At 46.9% G+C, this 14,076-nt stretch overlaps 1 protein-coding gene across 6 annotated transcripts in view; it reads left to right on the top strand.

Moving 5' to 3' along the window:
* Positions 1-14,076, top strand: part of LOC110487124 (syntaxin-binding protein 4) — a 138,480-nt gene that overhangs the window by 67,474 nt on the left and 56,930 nt on the right. For all 6 annotated transcript variants that reach the window (XM_036939460.1, XM_036939458.1, XM_036939459.1 and 3 more), the window contains exons 4-5: positions 6,874-6,943; positions 7,071-7,145. In XM_036939460.1, the coding sequence (XP_036795355.1) occupies positions 6,874-6,943; positions 7,071-7,145 (145 nt within the window). The remainder of the gene's footprint in view (positions 1-6,873; positions 6,944-7,070; positions 7,146-14,076) is intronic.

Below are 14,076 nucleotides of genomic sequence, written 5' to 3' on the forward strand. Positions count from 1 at the left end.
TCAGTCCCCTAACCGAAACCGACAGGCTTCTCTGGTCTGTGGCTCTGGTCTGTGTTTCAGTCCACTAATCGACAGGCCACTCTGGTCTGTGGCTCTGGTCTGTGTATCAGTCCACTAACCAACAGGCCACTCTGGTCTGTGGCTCTGGTCTGTGTTTCAGTCCACTAACTGACAGGCCACTCTGGTCTGTGTTTCAGTCCACTAACTGACAGGCCACTCTGGTCTGTGGCTCTGGTCTGTGTTTCAGTCCACTAACTGACAGGCCACTCTGGTCTGTGTTTCAGTCCACTAACTGACAGGCCACTCTGGTCTGTGTATCAGTCCACTAACTGACAGGCCACTATGGTCTGTGTATCAGTCCACTAACTGACAGGCCACTCTGGTCTGTGGCTCTGGTCTGTGTTTCAGTCCACTAACCGACAGGACACTCTGGTCTGTGTTTCAGTCCACTAACTGACAGGCCACTCTGGTCTGTGTTTCAGTCCACTAACTGACAGGCCACTCTGGTCTGTGTTTCAGTCCACTAACTGACAGGCCGCTCTGGTCTGTGGCTCTGGTCTGTGTTTCAGTCCACTAACTGACAGGCCACTCTGGTCTGTGTTTCAGTCCACTAACTGACAGGCCACTCTGGTCTGTGTTTCAGTCCACTAACTGACAGGCCACTCGGGTCTGTGGCTCTGGTCTGTGTTTCAGTCCACTAACTGACAGGCCACTCTGGTCTGTGTTTCAGTCCACTAATCGACAGGCCGCTCTGGTCTGTGTTTCAGTCCACTAACTGACAGGCCACTCGGGTCTGTGGCTCTGGTCTGTGTTTCAGTCTGCTAACTGACAGGCCACTCTGGTCTGTGTTTCAGTCCACCAACCGACAGGCTGCTCTGGTCTGTGTTTCAGTCCACCAACCGACAGGCCACTCTGGTCTGTGGCTCTGGTCTGTGTTTCAGTCCACTAACCGACAGGCCGCTCTGGTCTGTGGCTCTGGTCTGTGTTTCAGTCCACTAATCGACAGGCCACTCTGGTCTGTGTTTCAGTCCACTAACCGACAGGCCACTCTGGTCTGTGTTTCAGTCCACTAATCAACAGGCCACTCTGGTCTGTGTTTCAGTCCACTAACTGACAGGCCGCTCTGGTCTGTGGCTCTGGTCTGTGTTTCAGTCCACTAACTGACAGGCCACTCTGGTCTGTGTTTCAGTCCACTAACCGACAGGCCACTCTGGTCTGTATTTCAGTCCACTAATCGACAGGCCACTCTGGTCTGTGTTTCAGTCCACTAACCGACAGGCCACTCTGGTCTGTGTTTCAGTCCCCTAATCGACAGGCCACTCTGGTCTGTGTTTCAGTCCACTAATCGACAGGCCACTCTGGTCTGTGTTTCAGTCCACTAATCGACAGGCCACTCTGGTCTGTATTTCAGTCCACTAATCGACAGGCCACTCTGGTCTGTGTTTCAGTCCACTAATCGACAGGCCACTCTGGTCTGTATTTCAGTCCACTAATCGACAGGCCACTCTGGTCTGTGTTTCAGTCCACTAACCGACAGGCCACTCTGGTCTGTGTTTCAGTCCCCTAATCGACAGGCCACTCTGGTCTGTGTTTCAGTCCACTAATCGACAGGCCACTCTGGTCTGTGTTTCAGTCCACTAATCGACAGGCCACTCTGGTCTGTATTTCAGTCCACTAATCGACAGGCCGCTCTGGTCTGTATTTCAGTCCACTAACCGACAGGCCGCTCTGGTCTGTGTTTCAGTCCCCTAACCGACAGGCCACTCTGGTCTGTGTTTCAGTCCACTAACTGACAGGCCACTCTGGTCTGTATTTCAGTCCACTAATCGACAGGCCGCTCTGGTCTGTATTTCAGTCCACTAACCGACAGGCCGCTCTGGTCTGTGTTTCAGTCCCCTAACCGACAGGCCACTCTGGTCTGTGTTTCAGTCCACTAACTGACAGGCCACTCTGGTCTGTGTTTCAGTCCCCTAACCGACAGGCCACTCTGGTCTGTGTTTCAGTCCACTAATCGACAGGCCGCTCTGGTCTGTGTGTTTTGGATGTGGTTTCTCTACTTGGTCCCTGAAATGAAGGATTGCAGAAAAGGGCAGCAACAGTCGCTGATAAGTACTGCATCTCAAATGGCACCCTATTCCCTACATAGTGCACTACTTTAGACCAGAGCTGGCACCCTATTCCCTACATAGTGCACTACTTTAGACCAGAGCTGGCACCCTATTCCCTACATAGTGCACTACTTTAGGGCTCTGGACAAAAGCAGTGCACTATGTAGGGAATAAGGTCCCGTTTGGGACACAGATAACTACTGGGTAGTAGTTATCACATGGTGTGATTAAATTGCTTTGATCCCTGTGATTTGGGACAGCTTTCGCACTAATGACCAAAGAAGAGCAATCTCATTATTGTGAATGAAGGCCTGGGAAAATCCATCAGACTCAGAAGTCAGAAAGGGTTTGCATCCCAAATGGCACCCTATTCCATATTTAGTGCACTACTTTTGACCAGAAGCCTATGTGCTCTGTGGGTAAAAGTAGTGCACTAAATTGGGAATACAGTGCCATTTGGGACACATGGGGTTTGGAGTGAAGTGGTTTCACTGGAACAGAGAGTTCCTAGAATAAACTATTATTCATCGGAAGGAAGGGTTACTGAGGTCACAACCTTGGGCCATGTTTCATTCCAGAAGTTTGTCTTTCTTCCTGTCCTCGTTCGCTCCCTATTGAAGATCTGACAGGACTGGATAGGGGAAAGCAATATGGCGGAAAAGGAAGATGATGAAGATAGCTGTTTTCTTAGGCAGAGCGCAGGGGCTTCGGGAAACAGCAACAAGCGCTTCCAGCAGATACATTTTCTATCACAATAAAACCAATTGAAACCAAGGAAGATCTAGTAGTGGACAACATATCTAGGCAGAGTGAGTTGAGCTTCTAATTGCTCGATTAACTCATATAGCCCTCAGGAAATACAGCTAACTACTTATAGCCCTCAGGAAATACAGCTAACTATTACCTATAGCCCTCAGGAAATACAGCTAACTACTACCTATAGCCCTCAGGAAATACAGCTAACTATTACCTATAGCTCTCAGGAAATACAGCTAACTACTACCTATAGCCCTCAGGAAATACAGCTAACTATTACCTATAGCCCTCAGGAAATACAGCTAACTACTACCTATAGCTCTCAGGAAATACAGCTAACTATTACCTATAGCTCTCAGGAAATACAGCTAACTACTATCTATAGCCCTCAGGAAATACAGCTAACTATTACCTATAGCCCTCAGGAAATACAGCTAACTATTACCTATAGCTCTCAGGAAATACAGCTAACTATTACCTATAGCCCTCAGGAAATACAGCTAACTACTACCTATAGCCCTCAGGAAATACAGCTAACTACTACCTATAGCCCTCAGGAAATACAGCTAACTACTACCTATAGCTCTCAGGAAATACAGCTAACTATTACCTATAGCTCTCAGGAAATACAGCTAACTACTACCTATAGCCCTCAGGAAATACAGCTAACTATTACCTATAGCCCTCAGGAAATACAGCTAACTACTACCTATAGCCCTCAGGAAATACAGCTAACTATTACCTATAGCCCTCAGGAAATACAGCTAACTACTACCTATAGCCCTCAGGAAATACAGCTAACTACTACCTATAGCCCTCAGGAAATACAGCTAACTACTACCTATAGCTCTCAGGAAATACAGCTAACTATTACCTATAGCTCTCAGGAAATACAGCTAACTATTACCTATAGCCCTCAGGAAATACAGCTAACTATTACCTATAGCCCTCAGGAAATACAGCTAACTACTACCTATAGCCCTCAGGAAATACAGCTAACTACTACCTATAGCCCTCAGGAAATACAGCTAACTATTACCTATAGCCCTCAGGAAATACAGCTAACTACTTATAGCCCTCAGGAAATACAGCTAACTACTACCTATAGCCCTCAGGAAATATAGCTAACTACTACCTATAGCCCTCAGGAAATACAGCTAACTACTACTTTAATGTATACGTACAGGCTGTGGTGTAAGTGGCTCATGTGTGTGTGTGCGTGTGCGTGTGCGTGTGTGTGTGTGTGTGTGTGTGTGTGTGCGTGTGTGTGTGTGTGTGTCCAGCATCATCCCAGTGCGTAGTACTATCAGTGTTAATACCTCTGAAGGGTAGGATTAAACAGGTCTGTCTCGATCTCTTCCTGTCTTCCTCTGTTACCATGGAAACTTACTACAGTGTCAGTATAGATAGAGGTCTATGTGAGTACAGACTCTGTTACCATGGAGACTTACTACAGTGTCAGTATAGAGGTGTATATGAGTACAGACTCTGTTACTATGAAGACTTACTACAGTGTCAGTATAGAGATCTATATGAGTACAGACTTTGTTGCTATGGAGACTTACACCAGTGTCAGTATAGAGGTCTATATGAGTACAGACTGTTACTATGGAGACTTACTACAGTGTCAGTATAGAGGTCTATATGAGTACAGACTGTTACTATGGAGACTTACTACAGTGTCAGTATAGAGGTCTATATGCGTACAGACTGTTACTATGGAGGCTTACTACAGTGTCAGTATAGAGGTCTATATGAGTACAGACTCTGTTACTATGGAGACTTACTACAGTATCAGTATAGAGTGTCTATATGAGTACAGATCTGTTATCAGCTGTTGTCAGACACAAGTGCATCTCGAAAAACGAATATCTTCTTGAATAGTGGTGCAGTGAATTCTACCAGATGAAAAGTCGAAATGAGTATGACATCCTAGCATTTAAAGCAAACTCATTTTTCAAAAAAAGTCCTCGCACTATAAAACATTGTATTTTCTTCTACCCAGAAGACCTACTAAGTCTGGGTATTTGGACTGTTAAAACATGGTTATTTAAAATAAGTTATGTAGAACATGCTCTCTGCTACAGATCATATCAGATAAACTCATCAAGTCTTTTAGACCAGTGACTTATGTAACTTGTCCCTTTTGGGCTCCAGAAATTGACTAAATTAATCAAATGTACCATTGTTACTAGCCCTACTGTAGTGAATGGAACTAACTGCAATTGCTATGATGTACAGTTTGCACAACTCTGTGTTATATCATATTGTAATGAACTGAGGGAGAAGGACCAGGTCTCTACTGGGTCGTGATCCCAGATTGGTTATATCATATCGTAATGAACTGAGGGAGAAGGACCAGGTCTCTACTGGGTCGTGATCCCAGATTGGTTATATCATATCGTAATGAACTGAGGGAGAAGGACCAGGTCTCTAGTGGGACGGGATCCCAGATTGGTTATATCATATTGTAATGAACTGAGGGAGAAGGACAAGGTCTCTAGTGGGTCGTGATCCCAGATTGGTTATATCATATCGTAATGAACTGAGGGAGAAGGACCAGGTCTCTAGTGGGTCGTGATCCCAGATTGGTTATATCATATCGTAATGAACTGAGGGAGAAGGACAAGGTCTCTAGTGGGTCGGGATCCCAGATTGGTTATATCATATCGTAATGAACTGAGGGAGAAGGACCATGTCTCTAGTGGGTCGGGATCCCAGATTGGTTATATCATATCGTAATGAACTGAGGGAGAAGGACCAGGTCTCTAGTGGGTTGGGATCCCAGATTGGTTATATCATATCGCAATGAACTGAGGGAGAAGGACCAGGTCTCTAGTGGGTCGGGATCTCAGATTGGTTATATCATATCGTAATGAACTGAGGGAGAAGGACCAGGTCTCTAGTGGGTTGCGAACATAGATCGCCTGGTCCAAAGAGAAAGGCCCTAGCTAGACACAATCCCAATAAGGTTATCCCCGAGGAAGAGATAGTAATGTGTTTATCATATAGAGTCGTTAAATTACTCCACTTCCAAACAATCTCCTCTAGGGTTGTGTCTGATTTGGTACCCTATTCACTATGTAGTGAACTACTTTGGACAAGGGCACTTGGAGGGCTTTGGTCAAAGTAGTGCACTATATATAGGAAATAGGGTGCCATTTCAGATGCATCCTAGGTTGAGCTCATGAACCAGTGAGTGACAGGAGAAGTGGTTGTGGTGACATCTCATCTCTCAGGATGGTATCACTGATGAACTGTTTGTTCTGAGGTCAGTTCTGGTGGGATAAAGAGATAGAGACATATCACTGATTAACTGTTCTGAGGTCAGTTCTGGTGGGATAAAGAGATAGAGACATATCACTGATTAACAAGTCTCCTTCAGCGGTCAAGGAAGGTCCAGGAAGGGCCCTCTCAATAGTTTTCATCTCTTTGTTTACTCTTAGTCTATGCCGTCTACAGATTGTATACTCCCCTTAAGTGCTCTTCTTACTTTCCCTTGTTTGGTAGAGACGTGATTAGTGTTGTCACGATACCAGCCAATAGGGCTCCTGTAATTTATATCAGATTTAAAATACCTGGGCCCTATTCACAAAGCCTCTCAGATTAGGAGTGCTAATCTAGGATCAGTTTTGCCTATTAGATAATATTGAATAAGACAGGTGGATACCAGATCCTAGATGAGCTCTCCCAGTCTGAGAGGCTTTGTGAACACAGGCCCTGGTTTGTTATGCTTAGATATTCCAGGTAAAAGGTGCCCCCTGAACTCTGGGTCGTCTGCCCGCCACAAGACCATTAGCCCGCTGAGCTATAGTTTGGGGAGCCAAAAACAAGTTTTCGGGACTCTTGACTGAGGCAAGGTTACTCATCGTACAAGCAGGATTTTCACTGAACCAACCTCTCTTATACTTCATATTCTGATGACATCATATGATGTGATTAATACATCCTCACCTTGATGACATCACTGTTTGACCTGTGACCTTGTGTTGACCTCTCACCTCACCAGGACACCTTCAGGCGGGAGACCAGATCTTGGAGGTGAATGGGGAGAGTTTACTAGGGGTCACCAGTGAAAGGTAGGTTCAACAATAAAAAAAAAAAAACTCTCTCTTCATTGGAAAAATACCAAAAAGACCAGTGAAATTTGTGTTGATGTCGTCAAGACATTAACTTTTTTGTTTTTCTGTTATTGTTTTATAACAGAGCAGTAGACGTTCTGAGATCAGCGTCCTCGAGCAACCAAATGCGCCTTCTGATCGCCAGAGACGAGGAAGCCAGGTAGGCCCTGAGCACCGCGTCTAGATATGAGATGCACACGACCACGTATCATTGGCCACATTCTGTAGGCTTAGTGTCAATACACTTAATCACAACTTTAGCGTCAACACAAATTGGGTCGCTGATGTTGAGGGTCTGTTATCCGCATTTGTGTCTGAAGTCTGAATGTCAGCTATCAGGTGTTTTTTGTCGGTTTGGAACTCCAATCGTGCTCCATGTCCATCTGTATCCCTGAATGTCCTTTATCTCTCAACTTGGCCTGCCTGTCCTCCTCCTCTTCCTCCCTCTCCTCCTCCTACTCCTCCTCCTTCTCGTCCTCCTCCTCTCAAAAATGTTGATTATTAAAAAGATGCCATTTTTTTTAATTATTCAAAGTAAAAATGAATGATTTAGTTGATAAACCAGAAGGTTGGCAAGGCGCTGAGCGTTTCTTTGGCTATGAATAACCCTGGCAGTGGCATGGGGGACATTTTGGGAAGGGTTTTTGGGCTGGGATGCCCTCGCTCCGCCTCAGGCACTTCTTCTTCTTCCTACCTTTCTCTCCACCCCGGGCAGCAACAACAGGATGAATGGAAAGACATTTAGTACAGACTGTTAATCCAAACTGATGAACCTGTGAACTTGCTACGCTGATCCTCAGCACGAGGGCCCCACAAGGGTGCGTGCTCAGCCCCCTCCTGTACTCCCTGTTCACACATGACTGCGTGGCCACGCACGTCTCCAACTCAATCATCAGGTTTGCAGACAACACAACAGTAGTAGGCCTGATTACGAACAATGATGAGACAGCCTACAGCGAGGAGGGGAGGGCCCTGGTGAAGTGGTGCCAGGAAAATAACCTTTCCTTCAACGTTAACAAAACAAAAGGAGCAGATTGTGGACTTCAGGAGATAGCAGAAATCAGGTTTTCATCAAGGATCTTTGCTCCGTTCATCTTTCCCTTGATCCTGACTATTCTCCCAGTCCATGCCGCTGAAAAACATCCCCACAGCATGATGCTGTCCCACAGTATGATGCTGCCACCACCATGCTTCACTGTAGGGATGGTGCCAGGTGTCCTCCAGACATGATGCTGCCACCACCATGCTTCACCGTAGGGATGGTGCCAGGTGTCCTCCAGACATGATGCTGCCACCACCATGCTTCACCGTAGGGATGGTGCCAGGTTTCCTCCAGATGTGACGGTTGGCATTCAGACCAAAGAGTTCAAACTTGGTTTCATCAGACCAGAGAATCTTGTTTCTCAAGGTCTGACAGTCCTTTAGGTGCCTTTTGGCAAACTCCAAGCGGGCTGTCATGTGCCTTTCACTGAGGAGCGGCTTCCATCTGGCCACTCTAACATAAAGGCCTGATTGGTGGAGTGCTGCAGAGATGGTTGTCCTTCTGGAAGGTTATCCCATCTCCTCAGAGGAACTCTGGAGCTCTGCCAGAGTGACCATTGGGTTCTTGGTCACCTCCCTGACCAAGGCCCTTGTCCCTAGATTGCTCAGTTTGGTCCGGCGGCCAGCTCTAGGAAGAGTCTTAGAGTGGTTCCAAATGATGGAGGCGACTGTGTTCTTGGGGACCTTCAATGCTCCAGATCTGTGCCTCGACAAAGAGCTCTACGTTCTTTAAATGTTTTAAGGATTTGTGTGTATTGTTTGGTAATGCTCGGTATTGCTGCACTGTTATCCCTAGAAACATAAGCATCTGCAAAATATGTGTATTTAACCAGTAACATTTGATTTGATTTGAAAGTCAGGGAAGGGAGGGAACCACATCACACAGCAAACACAGTCAAATCTAACTTTTACTACGTGATGAAGTCTTGATTTGCTCTAAACAGCCCGTGGAAGGTTATATCTGTCAAAACATTAACAGAGAGAAAGAACCTGCATCCCCCACTCATCATATTCTGCCATCTGGTAGCCTATTGTTTTTAGCATTTAACATTTAGCCAGGTTGCTAATCTAACCACGATGCCATAGCAACAGCCGACCGGGTGGTCAGTTTTGACATTGTGAGTCAGCATGAAACCAGGTCACACTAGCTGTCACGCACGCACACACACACACACGCACACACACGCACGCACGCACACACGCACACACACGCACACACACGCACACGCACACACACACCCACACACACACACACACACAATTAGGCAGGCTATACAGGCTACAGAGTGTTCAAGCTACAGGCAGAAGAGGCAGGCTACAGGCAGGAAAGCTGCAGGCTACAGACAGAAAAGCAGGCTACAGGCAGGAAAGCAGGCTACGGGCAGGAAAGAAGGTTACATACAGTGAGGCATGCTACTGGCTACAGGTGGGAAAGCAGGCTACAGGCAGGAAAGCAGGCTACAGGCAGGAACGCAGGCTACTGGCAGGAAATCAGGCTACAGGCAGGAAAGAAGGTTACATACAGTGAAGCATGCTACTGGCTACAGGTGGGAAAGCAGGCTACAGGCAGGAAAGCAGGCTACAGGCAGGAACGCAGGCTACTGGCAGGAAATCAGGTTACAGGCAGGAAAGCAGGCTACAGACAGGAAAGCAGGCTACAGGCAGGAAAGCGGACTACATGCAGAAAAGCAGGCTACAGGCAGAAAATCAGGATACAGGCAGGAAATTAGGCCACAGACAGGAAAGCAGGTTACATTCAGGAAAGCAGGCTACAGGCAGGAAAGCAGGCTACTGGCAGGAAATCAGGCTACAGGCAGGAAATCAGGATACAGACAGGAAAGCAGGTTACATTCAGGAAAGCAGGCTACAGGCAGGAAAGCAGGCTACTGGCAGGAAAGCAGGCTACTGGCAGGAAATCAGGCTACAGGCTACAGGTAAGAAAGCAGGCTACAGGCAGGAAAGCAGGCTACTGGCAGGAAAGCAGGATACAGGCAGGAAAGCAGGAAACAGACAGGAAAGCAGGCTACAGGCGGGAAAGCGGACTACATGCAGGAAAGCGGACTACAGACAGGAAAGCAGGCTACAGGCAGGAAAGCAGGCTACAGACAGGAAAGCAGGCTACAGACAGGAAAGCAGGCTACAGGCAGGAAAGCAGGCTACAGACAGGAAAGCAGGCTACATGCGGGAAATCAGGCTACAGGCTACAGGTAGGAAAGCAGGCTACAGGCTATAGGCAGGAAAGCTACAGGCAGGAGAGGCAGGAAAGCAGGCTACAGACAGGAAAGCAGGCTACAGGCGGGAAAGCAGGCTACAGACAGGAAAGCAGGCTACATTCTACAGGCAGGAAAGCAGGCTACAGACAGGAAAGCAGGCTACAGGCGGGAAAGCAGGCTACAGACAGGAAAGCAGGCTACAGGCAGGAAAGCAGGCTACAGACAGGAAAGCAGGCTACAGGCAGGAAAGTAGGCTACAGACAGGAAAGCAGGCTACAGGCAGGAAAGGAGGCTCATGAGATGAGCCTGTGCTTCTCACATCGTTCTATAATCTGTGTTCTGTGCCTTAACCAACATTCAGAGCTCAGAGCTCAGCACACAGGCCAAGACAGGAGGGATGGAGAGGAGGAGAGGAGGAGACAGGAGGGGAAAGGAGAGGAGAGGAGGAGACAGGAGGGGAAAGGAGAGGAGAGGATGGAGGGATTATGCCTTTCCATTTCTGTTCCTTCCTCTCTTCATCTCTCTCGCTCTAATCCCCCTCTCCCTCTCTCTAATTCTTTCCCCCTATTCTCCCTCGTTCTGTATCTCCTCCATGCTATTTGGGTCCACTGCGCAGTAATATTAACCTGGCTGTTAAAGTCTTAGTACCATTGATCTGTGATGAGAGGGGGTCAGAAATAGAAAGGGAATATGAAGCTAGAACCAACCTCTATTTAACCAGGGAATCCTGTTGAAATGAACACTTACAATATAACTAACCATGAAGCTAGAACCAACCTCTATTTAACCAGGGAATCCTGTTGAAATGAACACCTTACAATATAACTAACCATGAAGCTAGAACCAACCTCTATTTAAGCAGGGAATCCTGTTGAAATGAACACTTACAATATAACTAAATGTAGACTAAATATAGACCCAACATTTAAAACCCCCAAATTGATATTTATTTACAGTAACTCAATGGCTCTAGTTCTTCATTCCCATTAGTGAGACTCCAGACTGCTAGAGATGGTGTCTTTGGTGTTAGCCACCTTAACCACCAGTCAGTCCCGCTAGTGACATCAGATCACCACGTGACCCTATGTGACCTCCGAGGTTGTTAATCCGTCTGTCCCAGCAGCCCATCCTGATGGTGATATGAAGGAAGACACTGGACAGTCCCCTGCAGTGAGGTTAAATATACCAGACATCCAGACTGGACATTCCCCTGCAGTGAGGTTAAATATACCAGAGATTCAGACAGGACATTCCTCTGCAGTGAGGTTAAATATACCAGAGATTCAGACTGGACATTCCCCTGCAGTGAGGTTAAATATACCAGAAATTCAGACTGGACATTCCCCTGCAGTGAGGTTAAATATACCAGAGATTCAGACTGGACATTCCCCTGCAGTGAGGTTAAATATACCAGAGATTCAGACTGGACATTCCCCTGCAGTGAGGTTAAATATACCAGAGATTCAAACTGGACATTCCCCTGCAGTGAGGTTAAATATACCAGAGATTCAGACTGGACATTCCCCTGCAGTGAGGTTAAATATACCAGAGCTGATCAGAGCAGTCTAATCCCTCCTGTATGGGGTCAGAGAGGGTACATCCTTCCTGTCTGGGGTCAGAGAGGGTACATCCTTCCTGTCTGGGGTCAGAGAGGGTACATCCTTCCTGTCTGTGGTCGGAGAGGGGACATTCTTCCTGTCTGGGGTCAGAGAGGGGACATCTTATCTGGGGGTCAGAAAGGGGACATCCTTCCTGTCTGGGGGTCTTCTCCAAATGAGTCTGGATCTGAGAACCTCCCCTATGAGTTCTAGAACGCAAACACATTCTAACCGTTCTGATTGGTCCCAGAAACCGATGGCCAGAACACGTGGGTAAAGTGGCGTTGTTAAAATTCTTCATTGGCTTTAATACTCTGATTGGTTTGTTTTGTACAACACCCCTCATTTTGACATCACCACAAATGACTTCAATGATGGCCGTCTCAGACTGAGTACGTAGCGAACATAGAGGAAGAATTCAGTTGGAGTCGCCAGGCAACAGGAAAGATACTGCTGACCCATAACTGACAGTCAAATCAAAACAAATGAAATGTTATTTGTCACATGCGCAGAATACAACAGGTGGACGGACTGTAGACCTTACCGTGACATGCTTACTTACAAGTGATTAATCAACAATGCAGTTCAAGAAATAGAGTTTAGCCCCGACCCCTTACCCTCGACCCCTTACCACCGACCCCTTACCCCCGACCCCTTACCCCGACCCCTTACCACCGACCCCTTACCCCCGACCCCTTACCACCGACCCCTTACCCCCGACCTCTTACCACCGACCCCTTACCCCCGACCCCTTACCACCGACCCCTTACCACCGACCCCTTACCCCCGACCCCTAGGAAGGTGTAGACCATACGTCAGTGTTAGCTGCTTCTGGTCCAGGTGGGGAATCTGCAATAAGGACTGGATATAGGAAGATGATACAGGAAGAGGAAGACATTAAATCTGGGGCGGCAGGGTCGGAACGGTTGCAAGTTCAAACCCCCGAGCTGACAAGTTACAAATCTGTCGTTCTGCCCCTGAACAGGCAGTTAACCCACTGTTCCTAGGCCGTAATTGAAAGAATAAGAATTTGTTCTTAACTGACTTGCCTAGTTCAATATAGGTAAAATTGTAAAAAAAAAAAATCTATGCGCAAGTGAGACGAAAAACCACCTTTCCTCTACAGTTGTTACAGAAAAAAGCATATTAAACCAAGCAGTGCCCGTCATTCCAAGAATATCTCAGATTTGATTAAGGAATCATTCAGTGGATGTACCTGGTCACGGAAATCCGTCCACAATCCAATTTATTTTTAAGATCATAACAATGACACTGAGGGAATACCAGGAAATGTTCTCTCTCTCTCTCGCTCTCTCTCTCTCTCTCTCTCTCTATCCCCCACTCTCTCCCTCTCCCTCTCCCTCTCTCTCTCTCTATCCACCACTCCCTCTCTCTCTCTCTCTCTCTCCCCCCTCTTTCTCTCTCTCCCTTCTCCTCTATCTCTCTCTGTCTCTCTCTCTTTCTCTCTCTCTCTCTCCCCCTCTTTCTCTCTCTTTCTCTCTCTCTCTCTCTCCCCCTCTTTCTCTCTCTTTCTCTCTTTCTCTCTCTCCCTACTCTTTCTCTTTCTCTCTCTCTCTCTCTCTCTCTCTCTCTCTCTCTCTCGCTCTCTCTCTCTCTCTCTCTCTCTCAGTGTATTAAGCCTCCATTCTAGAGCCAACAACAATGGGATTAGTGGGTGATAGTGTGTATTCAGCAGGGGAGCTACACAGCAACACCTTTACAGAACACACTTTCACCCTTATACTGTAGCTGTTGATATTCTATATATTTATATATCTATATATTCAGCTTTATCTGGAAGGGTCATTTAGGGGTTATTTGGGGTGTGAGATAGTGGGTGTGATATGATTTGGGGTTCTTTGGGGTGTGAGATAGTGGGTGTGATATGATTTGGGGTTCTCTGGGGTGTGAGGTAGTGGGTGTGATATGATTTGGGGTTCTGTGGGGTGTGAGGTAGTGGGTGTGATATGATTTGGGGTTCTGTGGGGTGTGAGGTAGTGGGTGTGATATGATTTGGGGTTCTGTGGGGTGTGAGATAGTGGGTGTGATATGATTTGGGGTTCTGTGGGGTGTGAGGTAGTGGGTGTGATATGATTTGGGGTTCTGTGGGGTGTGAGATAGTGGGTGTGATATGATTTGGGGTTCTTTGGGGTGTGAGGTAGTGGGTGTGATATGATTTGGGGTTCTGTGGGGTGTGAGATAGTGGGTGTGATATGATTTGGGGTTCTGTGGGGTGTGA

This window comes from Oncorhynchus mykiss, chromosome 12 (genome assembly GCF_013265735.2).
Source record: "Oncorhynchus mykiss isolate Arlee chromosome 12, USDA_OmykA_1.1, whole genome shotgun sequence".
In the NCBI taxonomy this organism is placed as follows: Eukaryota; Metazoa; Chordata; class Actinopteri; order Salmoniformes; family Salmonidae; genus Oncorhynchus; species Oncorhynchus mykiss.